Here is a 19,363-nt window from a genome sequence, read left to right as displayed (position 1 = left end):
TCAGTCTTGGGACAGATCTTAAAGAACATTTTAATTAGTGCCTTGGCACAAAAAGTGAGAGCATGCTAATAAAATTTGCAGATGACACAAAATCAGGAGTATTGCCAATATAGAGGAAGAGCAATATCACACAAGATGATCTGGACTACCTTGAAAACTGGAGTAATAATAATGAAATTTAATAGTACCATGTGTAAGGTCATGCACTTGGAGAAACACAACACGGGGTGGGTTTTTGGTTTTTTGGGGTTTTTTTTGCTAAAAGCTGGGAACTTATCAATTGGATGTGATAAGGGAGGAGAAAGACCTGGGTGAATCAGTTGATCACAGGATGGCTATGTGTCACCAATGTGTTGCAACTGTGAAAAAAGTGAATTTAAATTCTAGACTGCATCTGACAAGGTACTGCCAGTGGGCAAGTGTTAGTACAAGGTACCGGTGAGACATCTGGATTGCTGTGTGCAATTCTGTTCTCCAATGTTTAAGAAAGATTCATTCAAACTGGAATAGGTGCACTGAAGAGCTATTAGGGTGATCAGAGGAATGGAAAATCTACCTTAGAGAGCAAACTCAAAGAAGTTTGCCTGGTTAGCTTAATTCAATTAAGACTGACAATAGGGTGTGATGGTTCTCTGTGAATAAATTCGAGGGATAAATAATATGGAGCCAGAGGAGTTATTTAAGTTAAGCACCAATGCTGACACAAGATGGATCTCAACTGTCCATCAACAACTTTAGGCATGAAATTAGATAAAGGTTTCTAATAAACAGATGAGTGATGCTCTGAAATAGCCTTCCAAGAGGAGCAGAGAAGGCAAAAAAAAAATCAACTGATTTTAAGACCAAGCCTGATGTATAAGGAGGGGATGGGATGATTATCCTGCCTGCAATGCCATGGAGCAAATCTGTGACTGATAACAGCAAGTAATTCCAGGGATGGGACACTAGAGGGTAGGGCTCTGAGTTACTGCAGGAGGGGATGGGTGAGGTTTTGTGGCCTACTATGTCCCAGAGGTCAGACCAGATGTTCATGATGATATCTTATGCCAGTCTGTGAGGTCATTCTCAAACTGAAACTGGATTGTGTCAAGCTCATGCTCATTGCTCCAGTGTCACTAAGATAAAGTTAGCTCCATGGCATCTTCACATATGACCACTTCACATTATAGGTCAGGTCTCCCCTATCCTTTGCTTTTCATCCCAACCTCTTGACTCACCTTACTGTCAGGTTTTGCATGGTAGGGCTGCAATTGGTCCTCAATGCTTTACAAACCACTATGCCACCTCAGCCACTTCCAGATCAGATGTGGACTTTGGGAGGACAATCCTGCAGTCTCTTGTTTAAATAGGCTCTGAGCCCTGCCACAAACAAGCACTCTTTAAATCCCTCAATAGAATCCATGGATACATTTACTTCAAGAAAAAACCTTTATCTATCTGTAACTGTTCTTTAAGAGCTGATGCAATATCTGATGAGAGATCCCAAGCAACTGATGGTGTGTGCCTTCTCCATGTCAGATACGGTATTCCCAGTCTTTCCTTTACACCTCTTAGAAGTGAGTCTGTCCACATCCAAACTTCCTGGCTGCTATCCTGCAATGATGATCATGCACCAAAACCACCTTTAAGAATATAAAACCTTCAGTGTTTTTTAATTTATGATTTTTGCTTTGGTTCATCACTGAATCAATAAACCCATAACCAGCATAACTACTGTACTTGAATAGCATCTCTCAGCAATATGAGATTCCTCCAGCTATTCCTGAGCACATTGGCTCAATCCAGCAAAGCACTGAAGTACAATGAATAGTACTGTTGAACTTCAAGTTAAGCCTCTACTTAAGTACTTTGCTGGATCAGACAGCAAGCTCAGCATCTGACAGGATCAAGCCCATAGCAAAGATGGGTTTGGCAGGTTTTCTGGGAGCAAATTTCTTAGCTGCCTTTGTGCATGGCCTATTTAGCAGCTAGTATGGAGCAGTGGTCCTTGACATTGTGGTGGGGGTTTTTTTGTTGGGTTTTTTTACAAGCCTTTTTCCAGTTTACTTTTTCTTACACACTTCTGGGGTTGCCTGCTCCTGTTTTCCGATTAAAGAACCCTGCTGCTGAATGAAACACTACCTATGCAACCACCCACATAGCCTCCCTGTGTTTCTATTTAATGGAAAGCAACAGGGGCCATGCTTCTGTAGAACTGCATAACCATGTGGGCAAATTATATTTAAAAAAGAATCGCTCTCATGTGCTTTCTATGGCACTTTCAACTTTAAGCCAGAAAGAAACACTATGAGAATAGTTTCTCTCCTACATTTCCTTCCAGGACATTTCATAGACATCTCCTGTCTACTCAAGCAACCATGCATCAACAAAGCAAATTGTGACCAAGTCCCAGCCATGGGCTTTTGGAAACACTTTTGGATGATTCCACTGCTACTGCTGCCCATACACTCAACACTTCTTTCCTCACGTCTATGCAATCAACCCTTCCTGCCCCTCCTCTCCTCCTCCCCCCCCTCCCCCGCCCCCACAGCTTCCTCTGCCTGGTGAGACCTTACCTCACCAGGTATAGCACAGAAGGGAGATGCAGAGGAGAAGTGCATTCCCAAACCCCAAAGAGGGGACAGTGTGTGACTCCCTCTGATTTGAACAGAGCCATGGCAGCTGCTCTTCATACTCCCCATTCCTTTAACTGAACAAGTCTGACTTCTCTTCTACCTGGAGTATTGGCCGGATAGATTATAAATACATGTTAGTTAAAATCTCTCCTGAGCAGGGTGCCGTGCAGCTTTGCAAACACTGCACTGACCAACTGTCGGGTGTCCATCCCCTGATAGTGTTTCTAATGTCCATCACGAGGGTGTGTTGTAGATACCACGTGACATTGTAAAGAAGCATGAAGTTCAGAAGTGATCCAAATGGGGTGCTTTTTCTTCTTTTCTTGGTGTAGATTATTATAGCCATCAGTACCAACATTCATCTCACCGGCTATGTCTACACTGGCATGAATTTCCGGAACTGCTTAAAAGGGAATACTATTCCGTTTTCAGTTTTTCTGGAAAAGGAGCGTCTACATTGGCAGTCTGCTTTTCCAGAAAAGCCCTTTTTCCGGAAAAGCGTCTGTGGCCAATGTAGACGCACTTTTCCGGAAAAGAGCCCCGATCGCCATTTTCGCGATCGGGGCTTTTTTCCGGAAAAGACTACTGGGCTGTCTACACTGGCCCTTTTCCGGAACAGTGTTCCGGAATAAGGACTTAGGCCCGAGCGGGAGCAGAATAGTTTTTCCGGAATAGTGGCTGATTTTGTACAGTAGAGCATCATTGCTTTTCCGGAAATTCAAGGGCGAGTGTAGACAGCTCGCAGCTTATTCCGGAAAAGCGGCTGATTTTCCGGAATAAGTGGCCCAGTGTAGACACAGCCACCATGTTTAACTAAGCCCCATCAGATCCCAATCACCATTCTTTAGGCTCTTTTCTAATTCTTTTTACTTGTTTCTCAAGTTCCTTGTATTTTACTGCCTTTATATGTTATTTTAATGAGACACCCTGTCACAAAAGGTTCTGCAGAAGGGACCCAAACAGAATAAGTTTGATGTCTTTAAAAATCACTTTAATAAAATGTAATTTGTGGCACCACAAATACTAACATTCACTCACCATAATTGTGCAGTTATTGTCTGGTGTTACTACAGATCAGTGGGCTCGTGTAGACTACGCAGAAGATTCTAAAGAGGATATGCAAATTCTGCGGGAATTTGCATATCTTCTTCCAATCTCACTTTCGAAAGCAAAGCTTCAAAAGTGAAAGTAGTCAGGACGTGGCTTTTTTCGGCAACCTCCCTTTTTCGAAACGTTGCAAACCTCGTTTTTTGAGGAAAACTGAGATCAGAAGGATATGCAAATTCCCTGGGAATTTGCATATCCTCTTTTGAATCTTCCACATAGTCTACACATAGTCAGAGATAAGGTTGTTCAGGTACCTTAATTTGCATTTCCAGACCTTAAAAAGTTTGGATTTCTTTTCAATTTAATTCTGAACTTTCTGTGTTGTTGTGCTTGTTTGGGGGATTATTGTGAAATACCTGTTGTGTCTTTTATACTAAATGACTTGTATGTATTCTCAACTTCAATTCCATCTTAATTGTTATATTTTTAATCTGAGACTATCCATATATAAAATAGAGCCACTTTGAGCTACCCTTACTCCAGTGAGTAGCTCGTGGACTGGGTTTCCACAATTGGGCCTCTTTTGCATCAGCAGCCCCATACAAAGGCAAACTGTTTATTATTATTATTGTAGTTACAGTGTTGAGATTGAATAAGTGATCAAGCTTAGCTACTAATTTTAGCTTTTGAATCATTTTGAACTCTCTCCATTCTCATTCACCTCACTTCCCAGGATTATTGCATTCTGCAGCAGATTATAAAGCTTAACCAGAGGGTTACATGTAGAAATATTCAGAGTCTAGAAAAGAAGCTTAGCTATGTTTTTAAAATGTGTACGAGAAGGGTATAAAACACTGTTTTGCCCAGGAAAAACTCTTGGCTTTCAGTTGTGTATTTGCCTAGGAATCTAAGCATATTTCTGTTGTAGGCATATTAGAGATGCTGTGTAATCTTTTTCCAGTATGTATCATTGTGCACGGAACATTGTGCACATATTGATTTGTAATCATTAACATTGTGTTTCTGCAACCAAAAAGCAGACAAATATAAATGCCATATTCTGCTCTCAGTTACACTGATATAAGTTCAGACTGACCTCTTTTGAGCTACTCTATATTTACACTGGTGTAATGGAGAACAGAATTTGGACCTACCTTTGGAAGAATTATTACACTGAACAATCTTCTTATTCAGTGTGGTGCAAAATGGAATTATGTGCATTTATTTAAAAATTGTACAGGAACAGCAGTAGTGAAATCTTAAAATACATCTGAAACTTTCACTGTCATCTTAAACACCTATGTTTATACCTGTTAGTAATCATACATATCAAGATGTATATTGAAACACAGAAACAAAAAGTAGTCCTTTAGCACCTTAGAGACTAACTAAAATATATAGAATCATGAGCTTATGTGGGAAAACCCACTTCATCAGATCTGAGACACTGAAACATAGGAATGAAGTAATATGGAAGAATACACGAATAAACTGCATATGATCAACACAATTCATGCACTCGATAGATACACATTATTTCTTATATTTCAGTTTTCAACTTCATTAGGTATTGAGTCGATAATTTTTTCCATTTTGGGGAGAACAGTCTCCTCATCCCAGAATGCCACCAGAGTGCCACAAGAATCCTTATAAATTATCACCTCAAATGTGCACATTTTATATTGAGTACCACAACAAATAACAAAGGAGCTTATACCCCCGTGGCTCAGACATAGGATGAAGTGGAAATCAGAGTGATGGGAGAAGAGGAGGGGAAAAAACCTAACAGAAAGGAAAATGAGTGCTTTGGACACTACATCCTTCTTTCTTTACTGAATACTCTCCAAAAAGTTATATGTTAAACAGCTATCATGCAACTTGCCCTATAAATAGAGCAGAAACATCACCTGTACAGATGTGCTTTTTAGTTGGTAATGGTTAGCGGGGTAATCAGCATGTCATTAAAATTTCTTTGCTGTGAGGGAGCAAAAGAGGGAATCAAGGGTCAGCTGTGTACAAAAATACTTTCTTATTTTCTTTTTAGTCACCTGTAATCAGGGCCTGGGGGTGGGGGAGCAAGGGAAGCCTCCTCCTGCCCTGTGAGAAGTATGTGGTGCTTTGAAATGCCATGGGCTCCTTGCAGGGCTGGGGAAGGGCAAAGGAAGCGTTACACAGCTACCCCGCTCCCAGGCCCTGATTAGCCTGAGGGCAGGGAGTGCGCAAAGCCTCCTCCACTCTCCCCCCAGCCCTGCGAGCAGCGCGCATCATTTTATAGTGCCATGTACTCCTGGCAGGGTGGGAGGAGGCTTCACTCACTAATTAAGGCCTGGGGGTGGAGAAGCAGCAGGGCCTCCGCAGGCCGGATCCACCAGCTTGGCCCATGGAGGCCCTTTTGCCCACCCCTGATCTAACCTGCTCTTAAATATCTCCATGATGGAGACTCCACACTCTCCCTAGGCAATTTATTCCAGTGTTTAACCACCCTGACCATTAGGAAGTTTTTCCTAGTGTCCAAACTAAACCATCCTTGCTGGAATTTAAGCCCATTGCTTCTTGTCCTATCATCAGAGGCCAAGAAGAACAATTTTTCTCTCTCCTCCTTGTAACACCCTTTTAGATACTTGGAAATTGCTAGCATGTCCCCTCTCAGTCTTCTCTTTTCTAAACTAAACAAACCCAGTTCTTTCAGCCTTACTTCATAGCTCATGTTCTCTAGACCTTTAAATCATTTTTGTTGCTCTTCTCTGGACCTTCTCCAATTTTTCCACATCTTTCTTGAAATGTGGTGACCAGAATTGGACACAATACTCCGACTGAGGCCTAATCAGTGTAGAGTAGAGCGGAAGAATGACTTCTCACGTCTTGCTCGCAACACTCCTGTTAATGCATCCCAGAATCATGTTTGATTTTTTTTGCAGCATTGTCACACTCTTGACTCATATTTAGCCTGTGGTCCACTATGACCCCTAGATCCCTTTCTGCAGTGCTCCTTCCTAGACAGTCATTTCCCATTCTGTATTTGTGCAACTGATTGTTCCTTCTTAAGTGGAGTACTTTGCATTTGTCCTTATTAAAATTCATCCTATTTACCTCAGACCGTTTCTCTAGTTTGTCCCGATCATTTTGAATTATGACCCTATCCTCCAAAGCACTTGAAACCCTCTCACTTTGGTATCAACTGCAAACTTAATAATCAGACTTTCCTATTCCATCATCTAAATCGTTGATGAAGATATTGAACAGAACTGGTCCCAAGACAGACCCCTGAGGAACCCCTTCCAGCATGACTGTGAACCATTAATAACTACTCCCTAAGAAAGGTTATCCAGCCAGTTATGCACCCACATTATAGTAGCCCCATCTATTTGTATTTCCCTAGTTCATTGATATGAAGGTAATGAGAGACTGTATCAAATGCTTTACTAAAGTCCAGGTATACCATGTCAACTGCTTCTCCCTTACACACAAGACTTGTTATCCTATCAAAGAAAGCTATCTGAGTGGTTTGACAAATCCATGATGGCTGTTACCTATCACCTTATAATCTCTAAGATGTTTGCAGATGAATTCCTTAATTACTTGCTTCATTTTCTTCTGTCACAGAAGTTAAACTGACTGATTTGTAGTTTCCAAGGTGATTGTTGTTTCCCTTTCTATACATGAGCACTATAGTTGCCCTTTTCCAGTCTTTTTTTAATCTCTCCCAACTTGCATGATTTTTCAAACATCATGAAAGATTTTTCAAAGATCTAAAAACTCAGATACCTCCTCTATCAACTCACCTGAGTATTCTAGGATGCATTTCATCAGGCACTGGTGACTTGAAGACATCTAACTTTTCTAAGTACAGTAGACTTCCAAAAATTTGGAAGCTTTGGGACCTCGGTGGTGCCGGATTATTGGATATTCCAGACTATCAGGAGGTACTATAAGATGGCTATAAAGTGTTTTAAACCCTTTTTATTGTAGCACAAGCACTGTCCAGTGTCACACAATGCCAGTGGCAGACTGACTAAGTCCCATCTGGTTTCACTCTGTTCAGCTGCTGCCGCTGCTGCCTTGTGACTCATTTTTTGCTGAAGCTCACTCACTAGGTTCTTGCCATTTTGATGCCAGACTATTGGGAGTGCCATACAATTGGATGCCAGACTATTGGAGTTTTACTGTAATTTTAACTTTTTTTATTATTATTTTAACTTCTAAACCTACCCCATTTCCACTAGCATTCACTATGTTAGGCATCCCATCACCATCAAACTTCTTGGTAAAAACCAAACAGAGGTCATTAAGCACTTGTGCCATTTCCACATTTTCTGTTATTGTTTCTCCCTCTTCACTGAGAAATGGGCCTACTCTGTCCTTGGTCTTCCTCTTTCTTCTAATGCATTTGTATAATGTCTTCTTGTTACCCTTTGTCTCTAGCAAGATTGAGCGCATTTTGTGCCTTCACCATTCTAATCTTGCCCCTACTTACTTGTATTGTTTGATTATATTCATCCTTTATAAGTTGACCTAGTTTCCACTTTTTATGAGACTTCTTACATGATCTAAAAAACAAAAAGAAGCAAATGCGAAGTGTAACGTAAAAAATGTTCTAGTTTATTTACTATTTAGCTGAGCATTAGTGTGAACATTGCCTGCCCAAAAAAGGGTGTAAACTGCCATCTTGCTTCTCTGCTGATAGACTCATAAGAATGCAAGGCTAGAAGGGATCTAAGAAAAGTCATGGAGTTTAGCCCCCATGTTAAGGAAGGATTAAATATACCTGGACTGTCCCTGACAGGTGTTTTTCTACCCTGTACTAAAAATTTCCAAAATGATGGTAGTTACATATATTTTGTTGCAAAATCTAAAGGTGCTTACTGAAATCTTTTACCAAATTCCATATTGAGTGCTGGCGTGGGAAAGAGATAAAGGGGAGTGAACTTTGCCCATTTAAACTACAGAATGAATTTAGGTATGTGAACTCTAATCACTCAGGTTGAAATTTGGCAATATGATATCCCTCCTAAAAGCTATCATTCACAGAATAGCTATAGAATGCTGGCATAGAATGGCTGCATTTTATCATATAGTACACTTGCTAGGAATTATCGATTCTTATCTTCAACTCACCATTTTCTGTTCTGCTGCCCTGTTCTGAATATATTGTTTTTGTTATGCTTGCTTTGGTAATCATGTTTAATGGTCCAGGCCCACATGGGGAATTTGGTTATTAACCAAACTGCTTCTTGCACAGCTAGTGTAATACATTAAATATGCTCAAGACCTATTGCTGGATCTGTCTCTGCTGGATCAGTCTTCCAAAGAAGCTTTATGTCATGAAATCACTGGTCTGGGGCAATGCCAACACTAATAATATTGTAATGGCTCCTGATTGAATACATTTCTCTTGCCTTTGCTTTCAATTTTTACAGAGCTATTCACATCAATGTCTCTGTTACGATCTAGCAACAGGCAAGATAAGTTTAGTGTCTGTTCCCAAATTTCTTCCTCATTTCCCATTTGTTTCAGGCAAAATTCACAAGCACTCTTCCAAATTGATAGTAAAGAAAAATAAGGTGAGTGGCATTGCATTGAGTCTGAGGAAGTCCCAAAGCAGGTATGAACTGTAGTGTGTGTATGATCAGATATAATCTAGGGGCAATGAAACCCTATAATCCTACAGGGATCAACAGTTATGGTAGGGGACCCAGAAGATGATAAAATTCAGGGCTGGGAGAAGTCCCATATAGATTATTAACAAGCTTTGTATTCCCACACCTTTATAGGAGTGAGGGGGTTTCTAAAACCTACAGAATTTTCAGACCACAGTCATTTTTGTGTCTAATCAATAAAAAGGTTAATTTGCAAATTTAATATTTTCTAGTATATGCAAATGTGATCGTGATTTGTTTTTCAGTAGCCCTTTGAAGACTAAGGGCTGAACTCTGCCAGTATTCAGAGCTGCCATTAATACAGATTATCATACCCATTCTTGTCTCAAATAGGGGAAAATAAAAGTAGCATTTCTCGAACTTTCACTAGCCTGTTGCCAGTCTTCTTCAATGAAGTACAGCTGTAGTACCCAGCATTCTATGGGTCCTATCTATGCTGTATGGTTACTCTTTTAGAGTTCAGTATAAAGTTCAGCCCTGCATGTATACTCTTGGCTTAACGCAATTGCTTATATAAGCATTTCATTTTTGTACAACTTGGAAAATTCTTTATTGATTCAGATTCCATGCTATATAGAAGTCCATGAAAGAACCAAGTACTTAAGAATTAAAAAATGGTATAGGTGAGTTCGTAAAGTTTTAGACCAGAAGGGAGCATTAGATCATCTAGTCTGACCTCTATATCCCAGGCCATTAAATTCCACTCAGTTAATCCTGTGTTTGGCCCATTTAGAGTATGTCTACACAGCAGTGTTATTTCAGAATAACCAACGTTATTCCGAAAACACATAGTCCATGTCTACACACAAGCAGTTATTTTGACATAATGTCAAAATAATGTCCAGCTGGAGGACTACTTACTTTAATTCCTGTAACCCTTATTTTACAAGGATTAAGGGAAGTCAGAGGAAGAGTGCTCTTTCTCAGACTTACTGCTCTGTAGATAGCGCCAAAAGCCGAAATAAACTACTTTGACTTAATCTATGCAATTGATGTAGCTCAAGTTACGTAGCTTATTTTGGATTTAGCCCTGCTGTGTAGACGTGCCCTTAGAATGAGATTATGCACTGTACCTCTGAGAGGCATAACACAAAATGTGTACTCCCAGAGAAAAGGGGCTATGGTGAGGGTTAGCTAATGGTATATCTGACCCCTTCTGGTCTTTGTGGGTCTTTGTTCCCTCTAAGACCTCTTTCTGCTTGGCTTTCCAAAAACTCAGTTCTACTCCAACCTTTGTCACTCAGGCATCTTTATTTGGTGTACAGTAGTGCTACACTGAGCAGATCGGACACAAAGACAGTAGGGATGGCTGCAGGGTACACCATAACACCAGAGTTACATTGAAATCTTCTTCCTTTTATACATCTCCGTGTATTTACTATATATTGCATCACACATTTTTCAATTAGCTTCATTACTTTGCAGGAGCCAATTACTCTGCGACATGGACTGTCCACACACACATTCCTAACTTATTGTTATTTTGTTCATAATAAATAGTTCCCTATGTGTTCTCCCTCTTACATTAGCTGACACAGACATTGTCATCTTAGCCCACTGACATATTTACTTACCTTATTTAGCACAAACATTCTGTGTTCAACCTGGTGATTCATTTATGTGCCTTATTTGATCATCCAGAAAATGAGGCTTCCCTCTATGCATTAATTACTTGTTTCAGGCCAGGCCTGTGCTACAATCCTGTCAAGTGTATCCCCGCTCAGGTCTTTGGCAGTTGCCAGTCTTGCTTGCAATCACATGATTCTCCCATTCTCAGACCAGGCCTTGGGCTGCCATCCCGACTTGATAACCATGATTCCCTCAGGAGCCTGGTGTCTGTCCAGTACCTGCTGTTCTGTGCCCTCCAGGAGCAGTGACCCAATAGTCTTCTCAAAGAAAAGTGTTATTTATTTAGAGCAAAATGTTTCAGAGAAAACATCTTTAAACAAGAAAACTGGACTCTGCAGATGCTTCCTCTTCCTAAGGCTACTCAACCTCTGGAAGGCAGGGAGCACCCAAACATCCTCCCTCATTTCTACAGGACCTATCTCTGTGTCTGTCTCACAGCTCACTGACAACTCTCCTCACACCTCTCTGTGCAGCGAGCCCTTTTGTTTTGTGCCCCTTTGATCCCTTGGTTCCCAGCAATGACAAAACAGCTGTGTTACCTCATGCTGGAGATTACAAATAGGCCATTTTACTATAATTGTCCCCAAAATGGTTGTTGGGACATCATTTATCAAGATCCAGTGTGATTTTTTGTGTGTGTGATTTTTTGTGTCTTGCAAAAGCTGCTCATTAAGCTAGATCATAAATGCATACAGGGAAGTCTAATAAACCCATGGAGTTAGGCCATAGCTTTTCCCCACTGACCACATTGCCCATAGTATTTTTAAGTTACATATCAGCTTTCCTACATTATTACATAGAAGCCCCACACCAGCCATAGCAGCTTTAAGCCACCTTTGTACCCTCCTGATCGTGGGCCAGTTTGGGGGCGGGAGTAACCAGCTTAACTTAGTCTCTCAGGGCTGTCTATGGCAGACTCACTGGGCTGTCCTGTGGGGTGCAACACTTCCTAGAATCTCTGCAACCTTCTGTGTAGCAGCTCTGCCCTGAAATGCACAGACACAAAAAGTTAGCCTTTATCTGCCCCTTATTGCAGGGTTTCTGTGTAGGGTTGCCAACGCTCCTGGACTTAAAGATTGTCATGGGATGAAACCTTCAGGAATAGAGCCAGCCAAAACTGGCAACACTAGTGATGGGATCCTCAAACAACCACCTTGCAGCTGACTTCTATAGTTCCTACACTGGGGGGATCCTGCCCCAGGTGGACATAAGGCTTTTAGAGCCATTTTTGTGTGTGGCATAGATAAAGTGGAGAAGGAATGGTATTCTCATCTTTAAACTTCCAAGGGTGCTCATGTAGGCACTAAGCATTTCTTGCAAGTAGGGCCCTGCCAAATTCACACTTGAGTTTGGTATATTTCATGGTCAATTCATCATTTTAAATATCAAACATTTCATTATTTTAGCTATTTAAATATGAAATGTCACTGTGTTATCATTGTGGGGCTCTTGACTCCCCCGCCAAAAAAGTTGTGTGTGTGTGGAGAGGGGGAATAGTACCCCCACACTCCAGCCACCTAGCTCTGAAGGCAACACAGAAGTAAGGGTAGCAATACCACATCCCCCTAAAATAATCTTGCAATTCCCCAACAAACCTCTTTTGGGTCAGCACCCTCAATTTGAGAAATGCTTGTTTCCCTTGTGAAATCTGCACAGTTTGGGTGTGTTTAGACTACTTCCCTCTTTCAACAGAGGGATGTAAATTAGGCACTTTGAAATGGCAAATGAAGCCGGGATTTGAATTTCCCGCACTTCATTTGCATAATCACATCATGGCGCTCTTTTGAAAAAGTGCTATTTTTGAAAGTAAAACTGCAGTCTAGACATGGTTCTTTCAAAAATAGAAGCCTTTTTCACAAGATCCTGTAAAGCTCATTTTTTGAGGTTTACAGCATCTTTCGATAAAGCCTTCCCTTTTAGAAAGAGAAAAGAAACTCTGTGACCTACATGGCAAATAAAAACTAACCAACATGACTCACATTTTAAATACTCACACAAGATCAATAGATTCAGGATTATTTGTCAGTGTCATTCCAGCAATAATTTTGAATAATGAATTAATGAGAGGAAGTTTTATGTTGCTTGTGGACAATTCACAATCAGCATCTAAACTCCTAGCATAAGGCGCTCATTATAGATTATTCGCTTAGCTCTTGCTGTTTACACAGCATACTGTACAAACCTAGAGAGTGCTGAGAACATCAGTTTCTGGGAAATTCATTTATTCTCCATTCAGCCAGAGGCAGTGTAAAAGAGTTGAGAGTGAAGGCTGCAAGAGTGTGAGAGCGAGCGAGCTGGTGAACTAAAAAAATTAAAATACAGAAAATATTGGGATAGGAGACACTTCCAAATGCCAATGAAAATATTCTTTTAAATTATGGAATATAGTTACAGTTACAATTATAGCTAGCCTAAGACCTCCTGTGGCATGTATTTCTGTCAATGAGCTGTGATTTAAGGGATTTATTCTATTTCATTGAGGAACTTCCTGATTAAGAAAAACTGAGGAGGATGAACATGTGTGAGGCATTAAGCTTTTCAACGATATGGTAATCCCTTGTTATGTGCTCGTATATTTTCCATTACCAGACAATAAACCCTCTACAAACTGAACATATGGCATTTGATCTATATTTTTACATATTGCCAACATTCTAAACAGTTTTATGTACTACTTAGTATTAAGCATATTAATATTCCCATTTGTGTTTCCAAATCCTTTTCTGACACAGCACTTCAGCCTTTTGTTCCCTAATATGCAAAACATTATTAATATATTCTAGGAACTCAGATTTACAAAGAACTCAGTAAATCTATGTGCAACTCAAGCCCTGCTATGAAGAATATGGAACCTCCAAACCAGAGAAAAACATTATCCATCAAACCCTTTCAAGTCCAGCCAATGCTTATCTACATACTCAATGCTCATTATCCCTAAAATTTGGACAGTGGCTGTGCTTCTAAATTAATTCTTTCTCCAAAATGTGATTTTAAATCCCTCTTGAACAAATTACATATTTTCACTGGTTTATACCTGAAAATCCCCATAGATGATTGACCAAGTACAGTAAACTTCCGATAATCCAGCACCTTTAGGACCCGGGGGGGGGGGGCGGATTATCAAATATGCCGGACTATCAGAAGGGGGGCTATGAGGGATCTGGAGTGGGGTTGGAGGGGATGCCACCCCAGACCCCTCATAGCCCCCCCTTACAATAGTCCGGCTCTGCCCCAGGCGTCCCTGATTCAGCCGCTGCTGGTCAGTTTCAGCAGCAGCTGAATCGTGGATGCCTGCAATAGAGCAGCTGGGGTGCTGCCAGGTTGGTCCCGCAGCGCCGAGGGGCGGCGCTACCGCACCAACCCAGCAGAACTCCAGTTGCTCTTGGGGACGCCTGGGACAGAGCAGCTCGAGTGCTGCCGGGTTGGTCCCGCAGCCCCAAGGGGCAGCGCTATGGGACCAACCGGGCAGTACCCCAGCTGCTCTGCTCCCGGCTTCCCCGATTCAGCTGCTGGTCAGTTTCAGCAGCAGCTGAATGGGGGAAGCCTGTCCGGCTGCCCCAGCACTTCTGGGTTTCTGATGGTGCCGGACCATCAGGAGTCCCGGAGCATTGGATGCCGGACTAATGGAGTTTTACTGTATCTTCAACGTGGGCTAATATAATATATGGAGATATACCATCTCATAGAACTGGAAGGGACCTTGAGAGTCCAGTCCCTTGCCCTCACAGCAGGATCAAGTACCATCCCTATGGGTGGAGAAGGGGTTGTTACCATTTTAGAACCTCAGTCCAGAAAAAAAATCACCTCCAGTTAATTAAAACATCTAGAATTTGTATTGAATAATCAGCTTTTTTTTTTTTTTACTGATGTGGAAGTATCATTCTTGGCATTATAAGGATATAAGTTTGTCATAAAGGTCACAGACTCCATGACTTTTGGTGATTTCTGTGACTTCAGCCTTGACAGGGGGGGCGGGCAGGAAGCTTGGGCTATCAGTTCCTAGGTAGTGGGATGAGCCCTAGGTTGTGGGGCTCAGGCTGTCCAGGGCCCAGGCAGTGCGACTTGGGCTTCTTTGAATTATTAAATATTATCCACAACCACTCCATGACTTTTCTTAAAAATAACCATGACAAAATCTTAACTTTAATTTCAGTGAACATTGATATACAAAAATACAACTGTTGAATACTGTGTACCAAATTCCAAAATGTATACATTAAGATATTTAGGAACCCTAGGAAAAGAACATCTAACTGGTTTGGTTCTGATGTTGGCACTTAGTCTGTCATCGGTGACTGGAAATCAGTTACTGTGTTGGAAATCAGTTACTGTGTTGTATACAGGTTGAACCTCTGTAGTCTGGAACCCTGGGGACCTGCCCAGTGCCAACCTAGAGAATTTGCCAAACTATGGGAGGTCAATATTGTCTAGCAGCATTACCAACACTTCCATTGTTTACTGGGCTCTTAGAAGACATTCAGGGATAAATTAGAGCTAAATAACAGCACAGAACACTGAGGGCCAAGACTGGTGGCTGTAAACAAACCTTATGGGACCATGGGAAATATGGCCACACCCATGATAAGTGAACATTTAACTAACTAAAATCATGCCAGACCACGGATGTTACCAGATCAGACAGTGCCAGAGGTTCAACCTGTACTTATCTTTTAATCACAGTGAGCACTATATAGAATTGATGTCCTCTTTCTTTTCATGGAAGCCAAAAAACCTGTGCATTTAAGGAAGTCTGTATTTTATCCTAAAGCAAAAAATCTTTAGATGACTCAAAAGTAGGCCAGTTCCTCAGGTCCTCCAATAATTAATTCCTCTGGCACTAAAGTGTATGCAGTCAAATGCAGGAAGATGAAACCTTGTTATTCGGATACTGCAGTTTTTAAATTTCCTGCTCTTAAAAGGCTTTGTTTATACCCTTATATATTTCTGTTCTTTTTCTTGCTGAAAACTATTTTTTTTTGGAGAGGAGTCTCATTGGAAGCAGAAGAGATTTAAACGGCCTCTTCTTCTTGTGCCCATCTTCAGATCCATCTACTAAGTGAGAAGTTCCCAAACATGTATAACCATTGAATATCATTTCTATCAAAGCCAGTGAGCTCAGGCCTCACCTTTCTGTGATGTGGGCACAATATTTGTGTTTGTCAGTTATGAATGAAGGTTCAGAATACTAGAGATGCAATTTCAATAGTCTTTACGTTGTCATGTTTCAGTGAAACGGCTTATTTCTGGGCATATAACTTATCCAATTGTGCCATTCCAGTCTAACTAAAACTGCCCACCTGTGGGGCCGGAAGCAAAAGAGGAAACAGGCTGTATGGCAAGAATAAGGGGAACTGATAGGAGGAGAGGATGTGGGACAGTTCCCTCCCTTGAGCCGCCTTTCCCCAGTGAGTCCCTTTATACATCTGGTCCCTCCCCCCCCCCCCCCCCACTTTCCCTTTCCCCACTAGCAATGCCCTAAAGCAGCTGGCTGCTACTGCTGATGCCTCCTCCCTCAGGCAGCTCCACAAAAGCAAAATACCAGCAGGGTGCAGTGAGAGTGGTAGAGAAGAAAGGCTCAATGCACTCATTATAGGCACAGCATTAATCCCTGGCAGACAGGTGTAGCCCTTGCAGGGGAAATGCTGTTTAGCCCCTGCAGCCCAGCCAAATGCATGCAATTCCTGCAAGGCTATGGGAAAGCATATGTACCATCTAAAGCCATTTCATGCAGCATTCTGTATTTCCTGATGTTCCAGGCTGAACATGCAACGCTTCTTTAGACTCAGGGAAGAAAACTCAAAAGCGGAGAAAGATTTAACAACGCGTGTGTGTGTATGTGTGTGTGCGCGTGCATGCATGCACACATGCACACACTCTGTCTCCTCCCCCCTTGATAAAACCCAAGCAGGATTCTGGCTGGCAAATTAATATTTTCATATTCCTGATAATTCATGTGACTGGTTTTGTAGCTATTAATATACTAATATATATTTAACATTTATACAAAAGTAGCATCTAAAGGGCTCAAAGCCCCAGGAACTATTCATAACTATATTAATTTAATTAATAACTAATAGTAATCTAATTAACATGTGTTTGGGCACCTGTGTGCATGCAAGTCAGGACTCTAGTATCACATTCAACTGACCCTTTACAAACTGCAGTATTTATCATACTGAATGCCTCTATTGCTAGAAACTATCTAAGGCCCAGGTGCTGAGTTCCTTCAGCTGACATTGATTACGATCAGAGCAGAGAGGGTTAACATCTGAGCATATCATGGTTCTAGTTAGGGCTGCCTGACATTTTCTCTGGCTGACATAGGAGGAACACAGCCATATTTCTGCTTTATGTACACAGTTTAATTATTCTGGTAGTTCTACTTGTCAGTGGATGGAGAATTACTGCTAAGTTTATGTAAGCAATGTGTCTGATTAATCCACACGCTGATGGTTAGGCAGCTGTGGAATAGGTTTACTGCTCAGACCAAATTAAGCATTGGGGATGAGCACATTTATGTGGCAATAATAATGCCTTCATTTTTATGAATAATTACAAAACTATTTGCCTAATAGCATTATAACCTGCAAACGGTCTGATATAATCACAAAACAGAACCAAGATTTACAAAAAATGGGTTATTAAAATGAATCTGCTAAAGTAAAATATTGCAAAGTGCTTATGTTACTCAGGCTCTTAGGCTCCTAAGTCTCATGAAAACAAGGGGTCTTAAGTGCCTAAGTTGCTTCTGAATTGGGTCACATCCTCTAAATTATTTAGGTACTTAAATCCCATTGATGTCAAATAATTTGCAGGATCTGGGCTTGAGGACCAAATTTACAAAGATGAAAAGTAAATGGGACTTAGGTGCCTTCCTCACTTAGGCATTTCTGTTATCCCCGGAGGCTCCTGTCTGCATTTTTAGACCTTAAATACCTTTGTAAATCTGGCCCTTAAGCTTTGAAACTATCTAGAGATTTTATGTAAATATTCACGCAAATAGTATAGCTTACAGATCCCTCTGATTTCAAATGGAGATGCTGGGTTATCAGTACTTACTTTGGAGTCTAAAGGGGATATTTTCAAAGGCACAGATGGTAGTTTGACTTTCTAACCTACCTGCCACTGTTCTAGATTCCTATATCATTTAAGGACTAACCCTAGAATGAGCTCTTTTCCTGTATCAAACTTATTGGGCCTTCCTATATAGAGATCCATCCATGCACATCCAGTGCAGGGTCAAGTCTGACATTGGCATAAAATGTTAATTTTACAGGAACTCCCTATTTTTTGTACATGAAAGGTATAATTTCTGGTTGCCTATGTGGTCCTGAGAGAGTCTGTTGCAAAGATGGTTCTTTAGCTGCATCTAGAATTTAATTTGTGGAATATATGTTTGTTTTATTATGAGATTTTCTTGCTGTTCCAGCATATAAAAATTGCCTTTAGAAGCTAAACCTGTGCAGGTTCATTTATTTGCTACTACTGCTTTTTTTCCCCCTCCACAGGTAATATCAAGATTATCAAACAAGTCTACACTGTCTCAGGTATGATTGCCTGATTTGAAATACGATGAGCTTAACTTTGAAACAGAAGTGTGTAGGGCTTTTAAGTCAATGGAAACACACCCCTTAATGGGTTTTGAATAAGATCCTTAAATAGGATCCTGCATTTCAGTGCTGAAAACTGCTATTATGTGGGTATCTCGTAACGGTATTTTAGCATCCAGATGCTGGATTTGAATGTTCCATTACTGCATATTCATTTTAAACCACAGCCTTGAATGTTTACTCAGTCCAAATGATAGACATGAAAAGTTCAATTTACATACAATTCTCTCTCAGTAGTGAATAAGATGGACTCATATCTGAGTTCTGTACAGTTTCCTCCTCTGCCTTCTATATAGTAGAATAGTTCTTGAGGCCATTATTGTCTTCTTGCCAGACAGCCCTTTTCTACTACATTTTATATTCTTGACTTTTTGGACATACAATGAGCTAGACCTTTTCAATCTGGTATCTGTGCTGTTAATAATTGTATAATAGTCACTTAGTAAACTAATAGGGCAAATAAAAGAGCAAAATTACACTCATGCAGCAAAATATGAGGACAAGGAGTGATGGGAAACCTCAAAAGATTGTGTGCCCAAAATGTGTATCTTTCTCCAACTATCCAAACTGATATGATTATGGACAATAGGGCTGAAAAACTCTTGGGAGTAGACTACTTTATGAGATTTTTGCTACTTCCTGTTCTCAATTGTGCTGAAAATGTTCCAGTACTGTTTTTAGAAAACATATCTTTTCCGCTCAATTGTATTTGGCTATTCCGTTTATTTGAAATGTGTGGAATTTGCAAGAACAGTATAGAACCCTTACCAGGAACCAACTCCATTTGGGCAGACCTCTACAACAT

The 19,363-nt window shown here is 40.8% G+C and overlaps 1 protein-coding gene across 1 annotated transcript in view; it reads left to right on the top strand.

Annotated features, from left to right (window-relative positions):
* KCNH8 (potassium voltage-gated channel subfamily H member 8) overlaps nt 1-19,363 on the top strand; it is a 314,900-nt gene that overhangs the window by 256,306 nt on the left and 39,231 nt on the right. Inside the window, exon 12 of the mRNA XM_006120171.5 lies at nt 18,457-18,495. Within this exon, the coding sequence (XP_006120233.2) occupies nt 18,457-18,495 (39 nt within the window). The remainder of the gene's footprint in view (nt 1-18,456; nt 18,496-19,363) is intronic.

Source organism: Pelodiscus sinensis, chromosome 2 (genome assembly GCF_052426305.1).
Source record: "Pelodiscus sinensis isolate ZL-2025 chromosome 2, ASM5242630v1, whole genome shotgun sequence".
Classification (NCBI taxonomy): domain Eukaryota; kingdom Metazoa; phylum Chordata; order Testudines; family Trionychidae; genus Pelodiscus; species Pelodiscus sinensis.
This window is presented reverse-complemented; position numbering and strand designations above follow the sequence as displayed.